The sequence below is a fragment of the Argentina silus genome (assembly GCF_951799395.1).
Source record: "Argentina silus genome assembly, chromosome: 6".
NCBI lineage: Eukaryota > Metazoa > Chordata > Actinopteri > Argentiniformes > Argentinidae > Argentina > Argentina silus.
The window spans coordinates 5,480,459-5,493,211 of NC_139660.1; the positions used below are offsets into that span (position 1 = coordinate 5,480,459).

General features: G+C 43.1%; 1 protein-coding gene across 1 annotated transcript; it reads right to left on the bottom strand.

The window, feature by feature from the left end:
- Positions 1–623: 623 nt before the first annotated feature.
- Positions 624–11,374, bottom strand: bsg (basigin; the record flags this gene model as incomplete). Its single annotated transcript, XM_083671553.1, has 9 exons — positions 624–1,894; positions 2,073–2,149; positions 2,483–2,507; positions 4,565–4,838; positions 5,204–5,343; positions 5,575–5,663; positions 6,692–6,860; positions 8,086–8,436; positions 11,185–11,374. 8 exons carry the CDS (start codon positions 11,372–11,374, stop codon positions 2,089–2,091), a joined length of 1,299 nt encoding a protein of 432 aa, XP_083527679.1. The 3' UTR covers positions 624–1,894; positions 2,073–2,088.
- Between the last annotated feature and the right edge of the window lie 1,379 nt (positions 11,375–12,753).

Genomic DNA, 12,753 nt, shown 5'->3' on the forward strand with positions numbered 1-12,753 from the left:
GAGACAGGTACAGGTGTTCCTCCACCATGAGACAGGTACAGGTGTTCCTCCACCATGAGACAGGTACAGGTGTTCCTCCACCATGAGACAGGTACAGGTGTTCCTCCACCATGAGACAGGTACAGGTGTTCCTCCACCATGAGACAGGTACAGGTGTTCCTCCACCATGAGACAGGTACAGGTGTTCCTCCACCATGAGACAGGTACAGGTGTTCCTCCACCATGAGAAGGTGTACAGGTGTTCCTCCACCATGAGACAGGTACAGGTGTTCCTCCACCATGAGACAGGTACAGGTGTTCCTCCACCATGAGACAGGTACAGGTGTTCCTCCACCATGAGACAGGTACAGGTGTTCCTAATAAAGTGTTTGGTGAGTGTACACTCTTACTATGCTTATAACTTACTATTGGTGGGCCCCATGTGTATCCTTCCTATCCTTCCTATCCTTCCTGTCCTTCCTATCCTTCATTGACCTTAATTACCTCCACAGCCTACTGTACTTCACTGACTACTTCAGGCACACTGAAAAACAACTGGCTTTTCAGAAGTAAAATATGTATTCGATTTTTGTTCAAAGGCAATATCGATTAAAATATGAATTCAAGGACAATAGACAAGAGTAGACACTTGTTAAAATCAAATAACTTTATTAAGATTGTGCAAGTTGGTACAGTTGACAGTGTTAAATCTACTTGCTTGGTTACTTGCTAGGCAATAATTTACACACTTCTAACAAGGTCTTCTTATATTCTTTAACATACTTCAACTCTGAAATGGTACACATCCAGTCACAATACAATTTAGGTTAATGCAACATATGGCTTCTGAATTGTCTACAAAGTGGAGGATAAAAGAGAGACAAATGCTTCACTAATTTTAATGGCTTTATAAAATCACATTCAGATTCTATATTATAGTCTACAAAGAATTCCTTCATCCCCACCAAAACTGTCTTCAAATTTAATTTTCATATTTTAGTTCTATTCAACCAGAAGCAGCAAATGTCACATCTCTCCTTACACTTGGTCCTTAATCAGGGATTTTTACTATGGATGTGACTATTGCAACAGAAGCAGAGGCAATTCAAAACTATACTTTAAAAACACTTTAACATTATATAAAACCCAAAAGCAAATGGGTAAAAGGTTAGCAATGATCTGCCTTCCTTAAACAGTGCATTTCTTACATACAGCAGAAACAATAGTGGACGTTGAATTTCAATGTAGTCCTTAATGTGTTTAATTTGAAAAATAAAACATTTCAACTAAAAACTGCAGAAATACACAGAATAGAAAGTGAAATGGAATAGTGTTAAGGCGTGTCGTATAACTCTGCCAAAGTTGGTCTGTCTGTGTGATGTTGTTGGGTCAGGGCACACATCTGAAGTCAAAGGGCTTCCGCTCTTTGCTCAAACTACAGTGGCAGTAATAATGTACCAGTATCGAAACATTTCACATCTTTAGTCAGATCCATGCTGTTTATCTGTGGCTATTTAGGCTTGCAAATATAAGAGCACAGATTGAGAAATGTGAGGGACAGTGGAAGAAGCTATTTTAGCACAAACAGAAAAACCACCAATAGATTATTCCCACGTAAACGTTACAATGGTTTCACTACGAACACACACTTCTAAAACGGCAATAAAACTCATGCAATTTTTGACCCCCTGGCCTTTAACCGGTTCCCTGGCAGTACAATACATGGAGAAAAAAGAAAAGCAAGAAGATACCAGTCCATTTCTCAAGACATCAACAATCAAGCAGAAAAACGTTTTTTTTTTTTTTATATTTTATTATTATTATTTTATTTAATAAATTGCAGGGTGCACACGATTATGTGCCACTCAGCAATTCAACGCTTCTCGTCAATCCTGGATAGCGGTCATCCGGACGTCTACCAAGAGAGAGCAAGAGAGAGATTAACAATTATATTGACAGCATCTCATCCAATGTAGGAAGAAACGCTTCGGTTACACGTTTCAAGACCATTGGAAGTAAACGAAATCTTCCCAAAGTGCATTGTTTAGGCTAAGTGTTGTAATAGGCTGTCCTCCCTAAGCTTCCATACACACCTCTCCTCACCTCCTCTTAGTTGGAGTTCCTTTGCCTGACGTTCTTGTCCTTGTTGTTTGTGGCGGCGTTGCTTTTCCTGAAAGACAAAAGATCCTCTCTGGCTCAGTTGGTAGAGCATTGCGCTGACAACACTTAGGTTGTGGGTTCGAAAATGTATGCCCTCACTGCAACGTAAGTCGCTTTGGATAAAAGCGTCAGTTAAATGGCATATATTATATTACCCTGTTACAATCAGACACTTCTAGGAGAGGTCACTTCTAGGACACAAATTGCTCTTGGACTAGAAAGCCTATGGATCTCCAGGACTAGGCTTAGTCTGACCCTGGAATTAGCCAGAGAATTTCTTCCCATGACAAATTAGGCTAGTCACACCACATTGTCTAATGACTTCACAGTGGGTTGTACTTACAGGGGAGCGGATCCTGAGTCATCGTCTACACAGCATCAGCAGCAGAGGGGGAACATGGGAAAAGAAAAAGAGGCAGTCAGTCAACAGCTGAACCGGTCGGAGGTGATCCCAGTTCACTTTGTGGGAGTATGCTATGAGAAAGGCATGCGCTCTCCCCACACAATGGAAGAAACAATGATGCGAGTCGTAAACCTCTTACAAGGCCTTTGTCAAATGGGGACAATAAACTAAAACAAGACATGCCCCATCTACAACGGGTGAACAAGGTCACGTTTACTTGTAGCGTTTTAATTTCTAGAGCAGCAAGGTTGAGTTGTCATGACATCTGCCGCCGTGCACCTCCACTGTGTTCCGTCTTAGACACCGTATCCATGAGATCTCTGGAGGGATGTTCTTACACCACTCAAGATCATGCAGAAAGGGCAACCAAAAATAACAGGAAAGAACGGAAACGTTGCAGTAGTAATGTAAAAGCATACAGTCAATGGCTGTAGAGAGCTGAGGGGAAGCATTTATTCAAGTTATATATGTATATATAAATATCAAATTAGACTTTTGACATTAGGACGAGGCAGATTATTTACTAGTTAAAGTAGCACCCCCTAGCAATGAAGAAGTGCAATGACATGACATCTCCATTATAGAAGAGCTGAAATGACGTGTCATGCATGAAGATCAAGATGCAGAGGGCATGCAAGACAGAATACTGAAACCGTAATCCTTTTCTAGTTTCCATCACTTCAAAACCATGACACTAGGTTCCTTCATCTGTACAGAATGTTGACTTAATTTGACTCTTTCACAGGCATGACAAAGACAACCGTTTTGGGGGCATAAACGTGTGTCCGATTGTGTATTGTGTGAAAATGTCCTTCGAATTCAGTTGGTCCAAAGTAGGATTGCAAGGCCAGTGAAAGAGTTAGCTACCTATCAGACACATTTGTATCAAGTGTGAACGCTATGAAAGCGATGCATTCAGACTCCCACAGCTCTACTATCTACTGTTATCTCAGGTCAACCACTTCAGTCTGACATGCAGTTTTCATCACTTACCAAAACGCAAAAGCAGCAGCGAACAGAGAAATAAAAATGGAAATAATAAAAAATGTGTTCTAGCACAACTGCTTTAACAAAGAAAGGGACTTCCAAAATCAAGAGTGAAAACACTTCAAAACTGCAAATTAAGACCACAAAGGCATAAATAATAGTTAACCTGCTAAATTCAAACCCATGTAGAAAAAGGTCAAAACTGTTAAAAAAAAACAAAAAAACAACAACAATAACATTGAAATAACAGCACAGTAACCACCAGTTTAAAGAAGAAAAAAAATAAAAAAGCACACCTCAACCAAAACATTTTATTCTACCACTAGGGGGCAGTAAACATTTACAGCCAGATATCCTTGTTCAGTTAATGTTGCTACTCTAACCTTTCACAAAACCTATGACTGGCACTAAAGGAAGTGGCGACTTCATTTCTGCATTTCTCTACCGACTCTGTCCGAATTCTCTACCCTTTTCCAGAAGTACAGGCGTGCACTCCCGAACGTAGATTTCAAAGGAATGGACTGGTGTAAGTATCCCATGCTCCTGGACAAGGGTAGAGAATAAGGGACGCAGCAACACACATCAGAAAGATCATGTGACCCTCTGTGGCTCAGTTGGTAGAGCATGGCGCTAACAACGCTTAGGTTGTGGGATCGATTCCCGCTGGGACCATATATACTGAAATGTATGCACTTTTATCGCTTTGGATAAAAGCGTCAGCTAAATGGCATATACAGTACCAGTCAAAAGTTTGGACACAAACTTGCCAAGAGTGCGCAAAGCTGTCATCAAAGCAAAAGGTGGCTACTTTGAAGAATCTAAAATATAAAACATATTCTGGTTTGTTTAACACTTTTTTAATTTACTACATAATGCCATATGTGTTCCTTCATCGTTTTGATGTCTTCAATATTAATCTACAATGTAGAAAATAATAAAAATAAAGAAAAACCATTGAATGAGAAGGTGTGTCCAAACTTTTGACTGGTACTGTACATATATACAAATGGCCAGAGGGCGTCGCCCTCTACGTACCGTCGTTGATCTCGTCCGGCTTTCTCCTCTTCTCGTAGATGAAGATGATGGTGATGAGGATGATGACCTCGGCCACGATGCCCAGGAAGGGCCAGAGGGCGGCCAGCCGGCTGCGGACGCGCAGGTAGATCTTGGCGAAGGCAGAGCCGATGTCGTTCTCCCCGTAGCAGGCGTAGTTGCCCATGTCCATGGCGATGTCCAGGTCTACGATGGTCAGGGTGGTCTTGTTGTTGGTGCTTTTGATCTCATACCGGTCAGTTCCGTTGATGATAGGCTGATGAACACGCACACATGAACACACACACACACACACACACACACACACACGAACACACACACATACGAACACACACAATTATTTAAGACTTGATGTCAAGGCTCATCTAATTCATATAAACTAAAATCGGCGGGGTTTTCCTTCGACAAAGCTCAAAATTGTAAAAGTATAACGTATATATCAGTGTATTGATTCAACAAATCCTAACATCGGCCGGTTCCCCAACCCAAATGAAATGGGACTAAATCCTGTAATCAATCTGAGTTTAACTCAGTCCAGGAATGGGCTTTATCTGGCTCTGTGGAACCTGCCCTCTGTGTTTTAAACCCTAATATTGGATGGATGGTTTCGGTGGAGCGTACCCATTTGCTGCCGTCGTCCTCCAATTTGTACCACTTCCAGTCAGTGGGAAGAGGGTAGCCATGGCTCACACAGACCATCACACCCTTGTCCTTCTCGTTCACATTCTCAGAGTGCTTGGAGGCAGACACGTGAGGAGTAGCTTCACAGAGAAACACAATAATCAAGACATTCAAAACATTGCAAATGACAACTTCATGACATGGTATATTAAATGTTGGAAAAATGTACGCTATAAATGTTTTTTTAGCATTAGGAATTGTTTTTGACTATTACACAAGAGCTACTGTATGTAAAAACTGCCATTACATGGTGTTAAATGAACAGACACTATACGGGTGGGTAGATAGATGTGACTGAGAGGATGACTTACTCTTAACTTCGATGGTTTCTTGGACCTGGGGCTCAGAGAGGAACACACACTCATACTTCCCACCAGAATGAGAGTCGATCTTAGACAAGCTACAGGAGGGGAGGGCAGGCAAACGTAAGTGGAAGTAAAAAAGGAACACTAAACTGACTCAAAGTCAAACAATGGCTTCTACGTTCCAACACATTCCAGGCAAGTCACTTTACCGGTAAAAAAACAAACGAAACAAACAACAATTAAACAGTAAAGAGTAGAGTTGCTCTAGCAACAATAGCACCCTGTTGACGGTGAAGGGCTGAATAAGGGTGGAAACAAAACTGCCCAACTGCCTGCGCAACAGACGTTTCTACTTCCCCTTGGTAACAACAATGACACTTCTGTTGGGGCCCTCCCCGCTCTGCTCTTTCCGTCTGACGGGGAATTAAGGTCAGAGGGAGTGAGAGTGGACAGCTAGGGGCGCTTATCCCTGCTGCCAAGGCTACAGGCAAAGCTGCACGTCTGTACAGTCCATCACACTGCTAATCAACAGCACTGAATGCCTGGCCTGGCCTGCACGGAGCCTGGGGCACTACCGCTAATGGAGGGAGGGAGGGAGGGAGGGGGAGAGAGAGGGGGAAGGGTGTCAGAGAGAGATAAAGAGAGGGGTGTGTGTGTGTGTGTGCACATGTGTTAAGGAAGGCAAGGGAGAGAGAGAGAGAGACAGAGCAAGAGAGAAAGGGAGGAAGGGTGTGTGTTGGAATGCGAGAGAGAGAGAGAGAGAGAGAGAGAGAGAGAGAGAGGGTTCGTGAAAGAAAAAGGGGCGAGTGAGTGAGGCGGAGAAAAACGCATGGAGAAATGGTTTTGAGGGGACCATTAATTCAGTGCTGCTAGGCTGTCCATCAATGAATTACTGTGTTGGCCAAACAGTGGAGCATTAACAGGCTTGGCAGACCAGATCAACTGAGATCTAAAGCTCTATTAACCGGTGGTTACCGTGAATAAAAGCCAATAATAACACGGTTCAGGGGGGGACAAAGGCTCAAGAATATCAGCAAGCCCCTTTAAAATCTTTTCACGACAGCTCGAAGGGAGTGCTGTCCACTGGGTGGATCTACCGTCAACCACCTGGCCTGGCACTTACTTGTACTCTGTGTAGGGGAGAACGGACATGCTCTTGGAATTCTCTATCACTTTGCCATTCTTCATCCAAAATGAGCCCTTGATTGGGGAGGTGGGGTCTGTGAGGTTGCAGGTGAGGAGGGCAGAGGTCTGGTTGTTCACCTCCAGAGGTTCGGTCAGGATGAAAGGACCTGCAGACGCACACACAAGGAAGAAATGAAGCACAATTCTTTGCTGTTGAATGTTTCCCTGAATAATGAAGTAATGGGCCAAATATAGACCCAAATCAATTATTGCCTATCTTTTTTTTTAATAATATGACTGCTAAAATAGTTGAGGGTTACTAAAAGGCACTAGTATAACTAGGTACATATAGATCATGTAGATAATCTCTCTGACACAAACACATTGACACAAACCTTGGAGACACTGTTCAGGGCTTGCTCTAACTAACCTTTACACTTCATTAGTGAAAGCTGATTACCCTTTTATCAGATTTGATATAACTTCACATTTCAAGCCAAGTACAGCACAACAGAGGTTAGACTGGAAAGCACAGAGCTCTCCAGGAAAGGAGAACCACTCATGGTTGCCTGAATGGAGAGCTCTGTCCCAACCAGGAGCACAGAGGAGAGAACAATGGGAAGTCAATCTATTCTAGGAGAGGAGGAGAAAAGCAGAAAAAACAACCAGTGAGGTATGGTGGTGTGGAATCATGTTCAAGTCCCAGAGAGGAGGAACAAATACGAGGATATTTTGGTTTGGTTTGGTTCAGGTGGAGAGATTGACCAATAACAATCAGGAAGCCTATGAGCCTAATAATACTGGTCCATAAGCCAGAGAGACGCCCTATGGCTGAGTGTGAACATTAGAAAAAATAGTTGTCGTCTTCAATTTAGTATTCGCAAGAAGACTAAAGCAAGGGTCTATGAGTCTAAACACAGAACATTGCCAACATTAGTATGAATTATGCATTAATGCTTGGATGGGACAGCAAAATGGAAGCCAACAAGAAGCTTTTCTATTTACACCGTAACCTGACCCCTTTTTCAAAGAATTTGACAATGCTTCAAATATTGCATCCAGCCATTTGCAGGTCTCATACCTTATGACCAGTATTACCTGCATATAAAATATTCCTAATTTGAACTGTACCCTAGACCTTGACTTATCAAAAAAGGCATCAGATTGGGGGTAGTACTACAGCAGGTAAGACTAAGGCAGGGGTCGAGCTACGCATGGGCTGGTTTGCTCTCCTCTACTGGTAGGAGCTCTTGACGAGGGAGGCAGGGGAGTCTGGGTGAGACAGGGCAGAGGGCTGGGGGTTGGGTGGGGGGGGGGTGTTGGGACAGGAGCTGGACCGCTCCCCGTCCTCTCTACTGGGAGACGCTGCCTGGCGCCTCCCCCACCACTCACGTTCAAACACAATAACGTTCGCCTGCGAGCGGATCCACTTGATCTTGGGCGTCTTCTTCAGCTCATTGCGGTCGGGGTCGTTGGAGGCGCGGCACTCGTACGTGCCCGAGTCATTGGCCGTGAGGTTATCGATGCGGACGCTGCTGGAGGCGTGCGCGATGTAGGTGGCGTTGAGGCGAACCCGGTCGTCCCGCGCCCCGTCGAAGAGCTGGGTGAAGGTCTCGTCGGGCGCCTCCCCCTCTATGAACCACCATTGCACCTCTGGGATGGGGTTCCCTATCACCTCACAGTGCAGCTCTGCACTCTGTTCTATCAGCCTCATCTGGGACAGGGGGGATTTGACGAAGCCCGCTGAGCATAGAGGGCCAGCCCAGCACGCCACGCAGGCAGGCAGGCAGGCAGAGGCCAGATCGATTGGACATATGGATTATATTGATTTTGTTTGGGTTTAGATTGGTGGGAGCACATCAGTTCATTTCATGAGGTGATAATAAAATGTGATAGAAAAAGGCAAGCAGGCAAAACAAATGAGAGAAAAGAAAGAAAAACAAGAGAGGTTAATAGAACACATGAAAATGAGAGATAAAATCATGGATTTGAGTATGATGTTTTTAAACCAAATTATTCAATGCCAGATGGCGTTTACAAATTAATCATGATACTCGGACCCATTGAAACAAGAAAAGTTGACAGACATGCATTCACATAAACTGATCACATGATTTTGATCAACTGAAAAAGACCCCAAAAAAATGTGCAATGGATGAATAACAGAAAACCATCATGAAAAGGCAGGCAAACAGGGCAAAGAATTAACACCGAGTTTGGCGGGTAAATCTGTCGATCTTACCAGCCACTTTGGCGGGTATCCAACAAAGGCTTGTGAATACTGCGCTTCAATTTTAAAACGAAACTGATGCAATCCGGAATTACGGTTACCACTGATTCAACATCCTACTGCATCTGCCTCCTCCAGCTGACTGCAACCGCTGCTGCACATCTCCCTCACGCTTCTCCTGACTTTCAAACAAACTCCCCTCGAGTCTGAGCTTTCTTAGTTACAACAACGCCTCTGGTTACAATCTAAAATAAAGCATAGCAGTAGAATTCGACTACATGCGACAGCAGGGGAACCCGCGTCAGGAGTCCTGCTAATATAGGCGCTGGTGAATTTTCTCATCCACCAAACACCTCGACTGGTTAGACCAAAAAGTTAATTCTATTCCCTGCAGGCAAAGCTGATGTCTAACCAAAATTCTAATTAATTCATAATGTGTAGGTATCCCAAATCACGTAGGAATAAAGAATTAGGCCTACTTTCAACTTTCTGTTCATTGTGTTGGTCGGTAAGTGCAAAGCGTAGGCCTATTCATTTAATATCCGGTTCATTTTGAGGACATTCTGTAGAGGATTTAGTGTACTACTCAGGTGGGGCCAGAGAGTACCATTCTCTCTTAACACTTCAAAGCAAGCTGTGTTGAGTTTGCCCCCTGTCGGGCCATCTCCATTGAATCCCACAAACAATCCTAGATCAACACAGAGGAGAACAAACCCTGGCTGGAACTATGAAGTTCAGCCCCACTTACAAAAACAACCCATGAGAAGACATCAATGATGAGAACTGCTTGAGCTCAAACCCAGGGATCCTGTGCTTCTTGAACAAAACACTGTTTTGTTTTTGCCCCCCTAAAAGTTTCAGGCACACCCTTTGGTCTTTATTTAGGCACCACAGTGCTGTTTAAATAAGGTAGGAGGAAAATAATGAGGGAAGGGGGTGACTGTCAGCAGGCATCAATTAGTCCGTCCAGAGAGTCATACTTTTGAATGGAGTTGGAGGCACGCGTGCCTCTAGCTCTAAATATCAGGTGACCTTTTAGCTGGGGGTGGCCTGTTCCTTTTCACCATAAAGAAAGGTCATCTTCATAGCAAATGCTGCACAAAACAAGCACAAGTAAATATAGACCATGGCCCCCACTTATCAAATGTCACTTCTTTTTAAATGACGAAAACCCAGCATGTATCTATTTAAACTTTCACCGAATTCAAAGATAGGCTATTTTCCAAATTAATCTTGGCCAAGAAGACAGATCCATATCAGGGGCTCTAGATTCTAGTGGTCTGAGGCCTGAGAGAATTGGGAACAGTTAATGAGCTACAGCTTTCTACCAGGACAAACTCCACAGTTCACTGAAGTAAACAACCAGTAGTACCACTGATCTATATACCTCTCTATAGGTCTGTGTATAGACCAGTACTATTCAGTTGAGGCTTTTCAAGTTGATAGCACCTGAGGACAAATCAGACTATTTAAAGAAACATGGAAAACACAGGGATGTTTAAAATGTCAGCAAATTCAAGTCTATTAGCCTAAGAAAACAACCCTATGGCTTTGTATTTCTCAACAGCCAAAAAAAAAAAAGAAAACTACATTCGAACACAGCAATGCTGAAAAGAGCTGTTGGAGACATCCTGTTATGTTGGGAAGGTGCTAATAGGAATTTACTTAGGAAACACAGAATGTAAACAGCAGCCCTGTCTGCTGTGAAACAAATAGTGAAATATGATCCTATGGCAATCAACAAGACCCCATCCTGTGTGTGAACATACAGTTTATTCAAACATTCACACACAAAGAGAGACAAGCACCACATCATTAGCAACTGTTTCGGCAGCATTTAAAGTTAACAATGATGCGGACGGAAAATGGGCACGTGATCAAAACAGCAAATTCCAATAGTATAAATCCTGAACATACTGTTGAGGCCACACGGTCAGACTGGACAATAAATCCTACAAGCAATAAAGGACAAATCTACTGAAACTAAAATATTTCTAACTATCTAACTATTTCGTTACATAAATCCATCTGGACGCAATTAACCTACCCATCCTATTTTCAGCCCCATGAGCAGAGTAGCTTTCCATGTTTGGTTCAATTGCAAGACAAAATGTTTAAAAAAAAAAATTCCTGACCTTGTTTAAGCAAGGAAAACTACCTGCCTGCTTTCTACAGAATAACCCACTTTTCAGACCAAAGCTGTGCTGGAGATGAAGCTGGAGCTCGAGGGAAATCTAATTTTACTCCTGATCTGGAACTACCATAGCAAGCGGGGCTCGTCCAGCACAGGGGCTGCCTGTCTGCCTGTCTGTGAGAGTCGTCCTCAGAGGCAGTGCCCTGGCCCGTGCCCTGGCCCGTGCCCTGGCCCGTGCCCTCTGCAGCATTCATGCCACACTGCGTATCGGGGGCAATGGAGAGCTTTGCTGAGTAAAGGGCAAATACAAAGTCCATCTTGTGTCCAGTCTGTCCTAGTAAAAATCTGCTTTAGGAAAGTCGACAGATGTATTTAATGACACCCTGGCCTCAAACACAGGTTTATACAGGAGTAATGGTTAGTTAACAATGAATGAATAAAGAGAAACTTAATTAACTACTTGAAGCTGGTTGTATAACGTGTGGACGGACATGGTTTGGGGCCCCAGGCTTAGAGTCAGCACAGCTCCATTCTTAAATAGACAAGGCAGTGGTTGTGATGGAAGGATATAATGAGATTAATGTAATCGCATCTTCCTGCATTCTCTGCTAAGACAAAACCAGCTTGCCTGACATACGTAAACATGTGGCTTCCCCACATGCTTGTTCGATACTTTTCAAATCAAATACAGAAAAGGCCAAATGTACAATAACACAGTAGAGCACTTGTGCAGTGTTTAAGATAATCCCTCACTCCTGAGGATCCTCCTACTACCATTAACACACTAGGAAAGCAAGCATACGTCTCTGACAAAATAATGTTCTGATGATTAGTGTGTCAATACAGTGAGGCTCATTAACTACAATTATGTCATATCTCGTACCTTATTATCAATGGCCTGAAGGCATGTGTGAGAGAGAGGCCCGTGTGTGACCCAGGCTAGTCGAATGAGTTAGGCAGGCAAACTGGTCTACACCGGTTTTCACATAGCAACACAGAAACCAACAGAAACTACTCTAACGTGTGAAGCTAGTTTTAGTTTTTAACGTAGATACAAACTGTAATTATGTGCTAAGTGGCGTTGTGGCAGTTAAATATAAATAGCAAACATTAGCCATTATCTTTGGCAGGTGAGATAAACCGTGCAGAAACAGTCGTGGCAACAGGCACTGGACAATTATAGTTGGCTAGAGGTGATCGTTGCGTGGGATCACGTGAACATTCGTTTGCATTGAATTTTTGTTGGGGGAGGTCAGCTTTCCGACTAAAATGAGATCCAAGTCATTTCATATTGATAAAATAACCATTTGCTGTGTTCTTTTGACAGTCTAAAATCTGAAAAAACTGTCAACTGTATCACACACCAATTGCAAGCCTTTGCAATTTGTCCACAACATGAACATCGTTAGGCCAATTTCTTTACTAATGATGATAACAATTAGCTAGCAGTTCAAATAACTAAGACCGTTGTATGGAACTGTTTAAACCTATCACTGATCACGATTAACAGTTAGTTATATAAATGGAATAGTAAAACGCTGTTTGATTCGTATGTACTTAAAATAGCACGGCATCGAATAAGAGATTGAAATGGTGGTCGCTAGGCTGGCTGAATCACGGCCAGCACCGAAGCTAGCTAATGTAACATTAGCTCAAGCTAACATGAAAATCTTACCTGTCAGGCCATTGGTTCGGT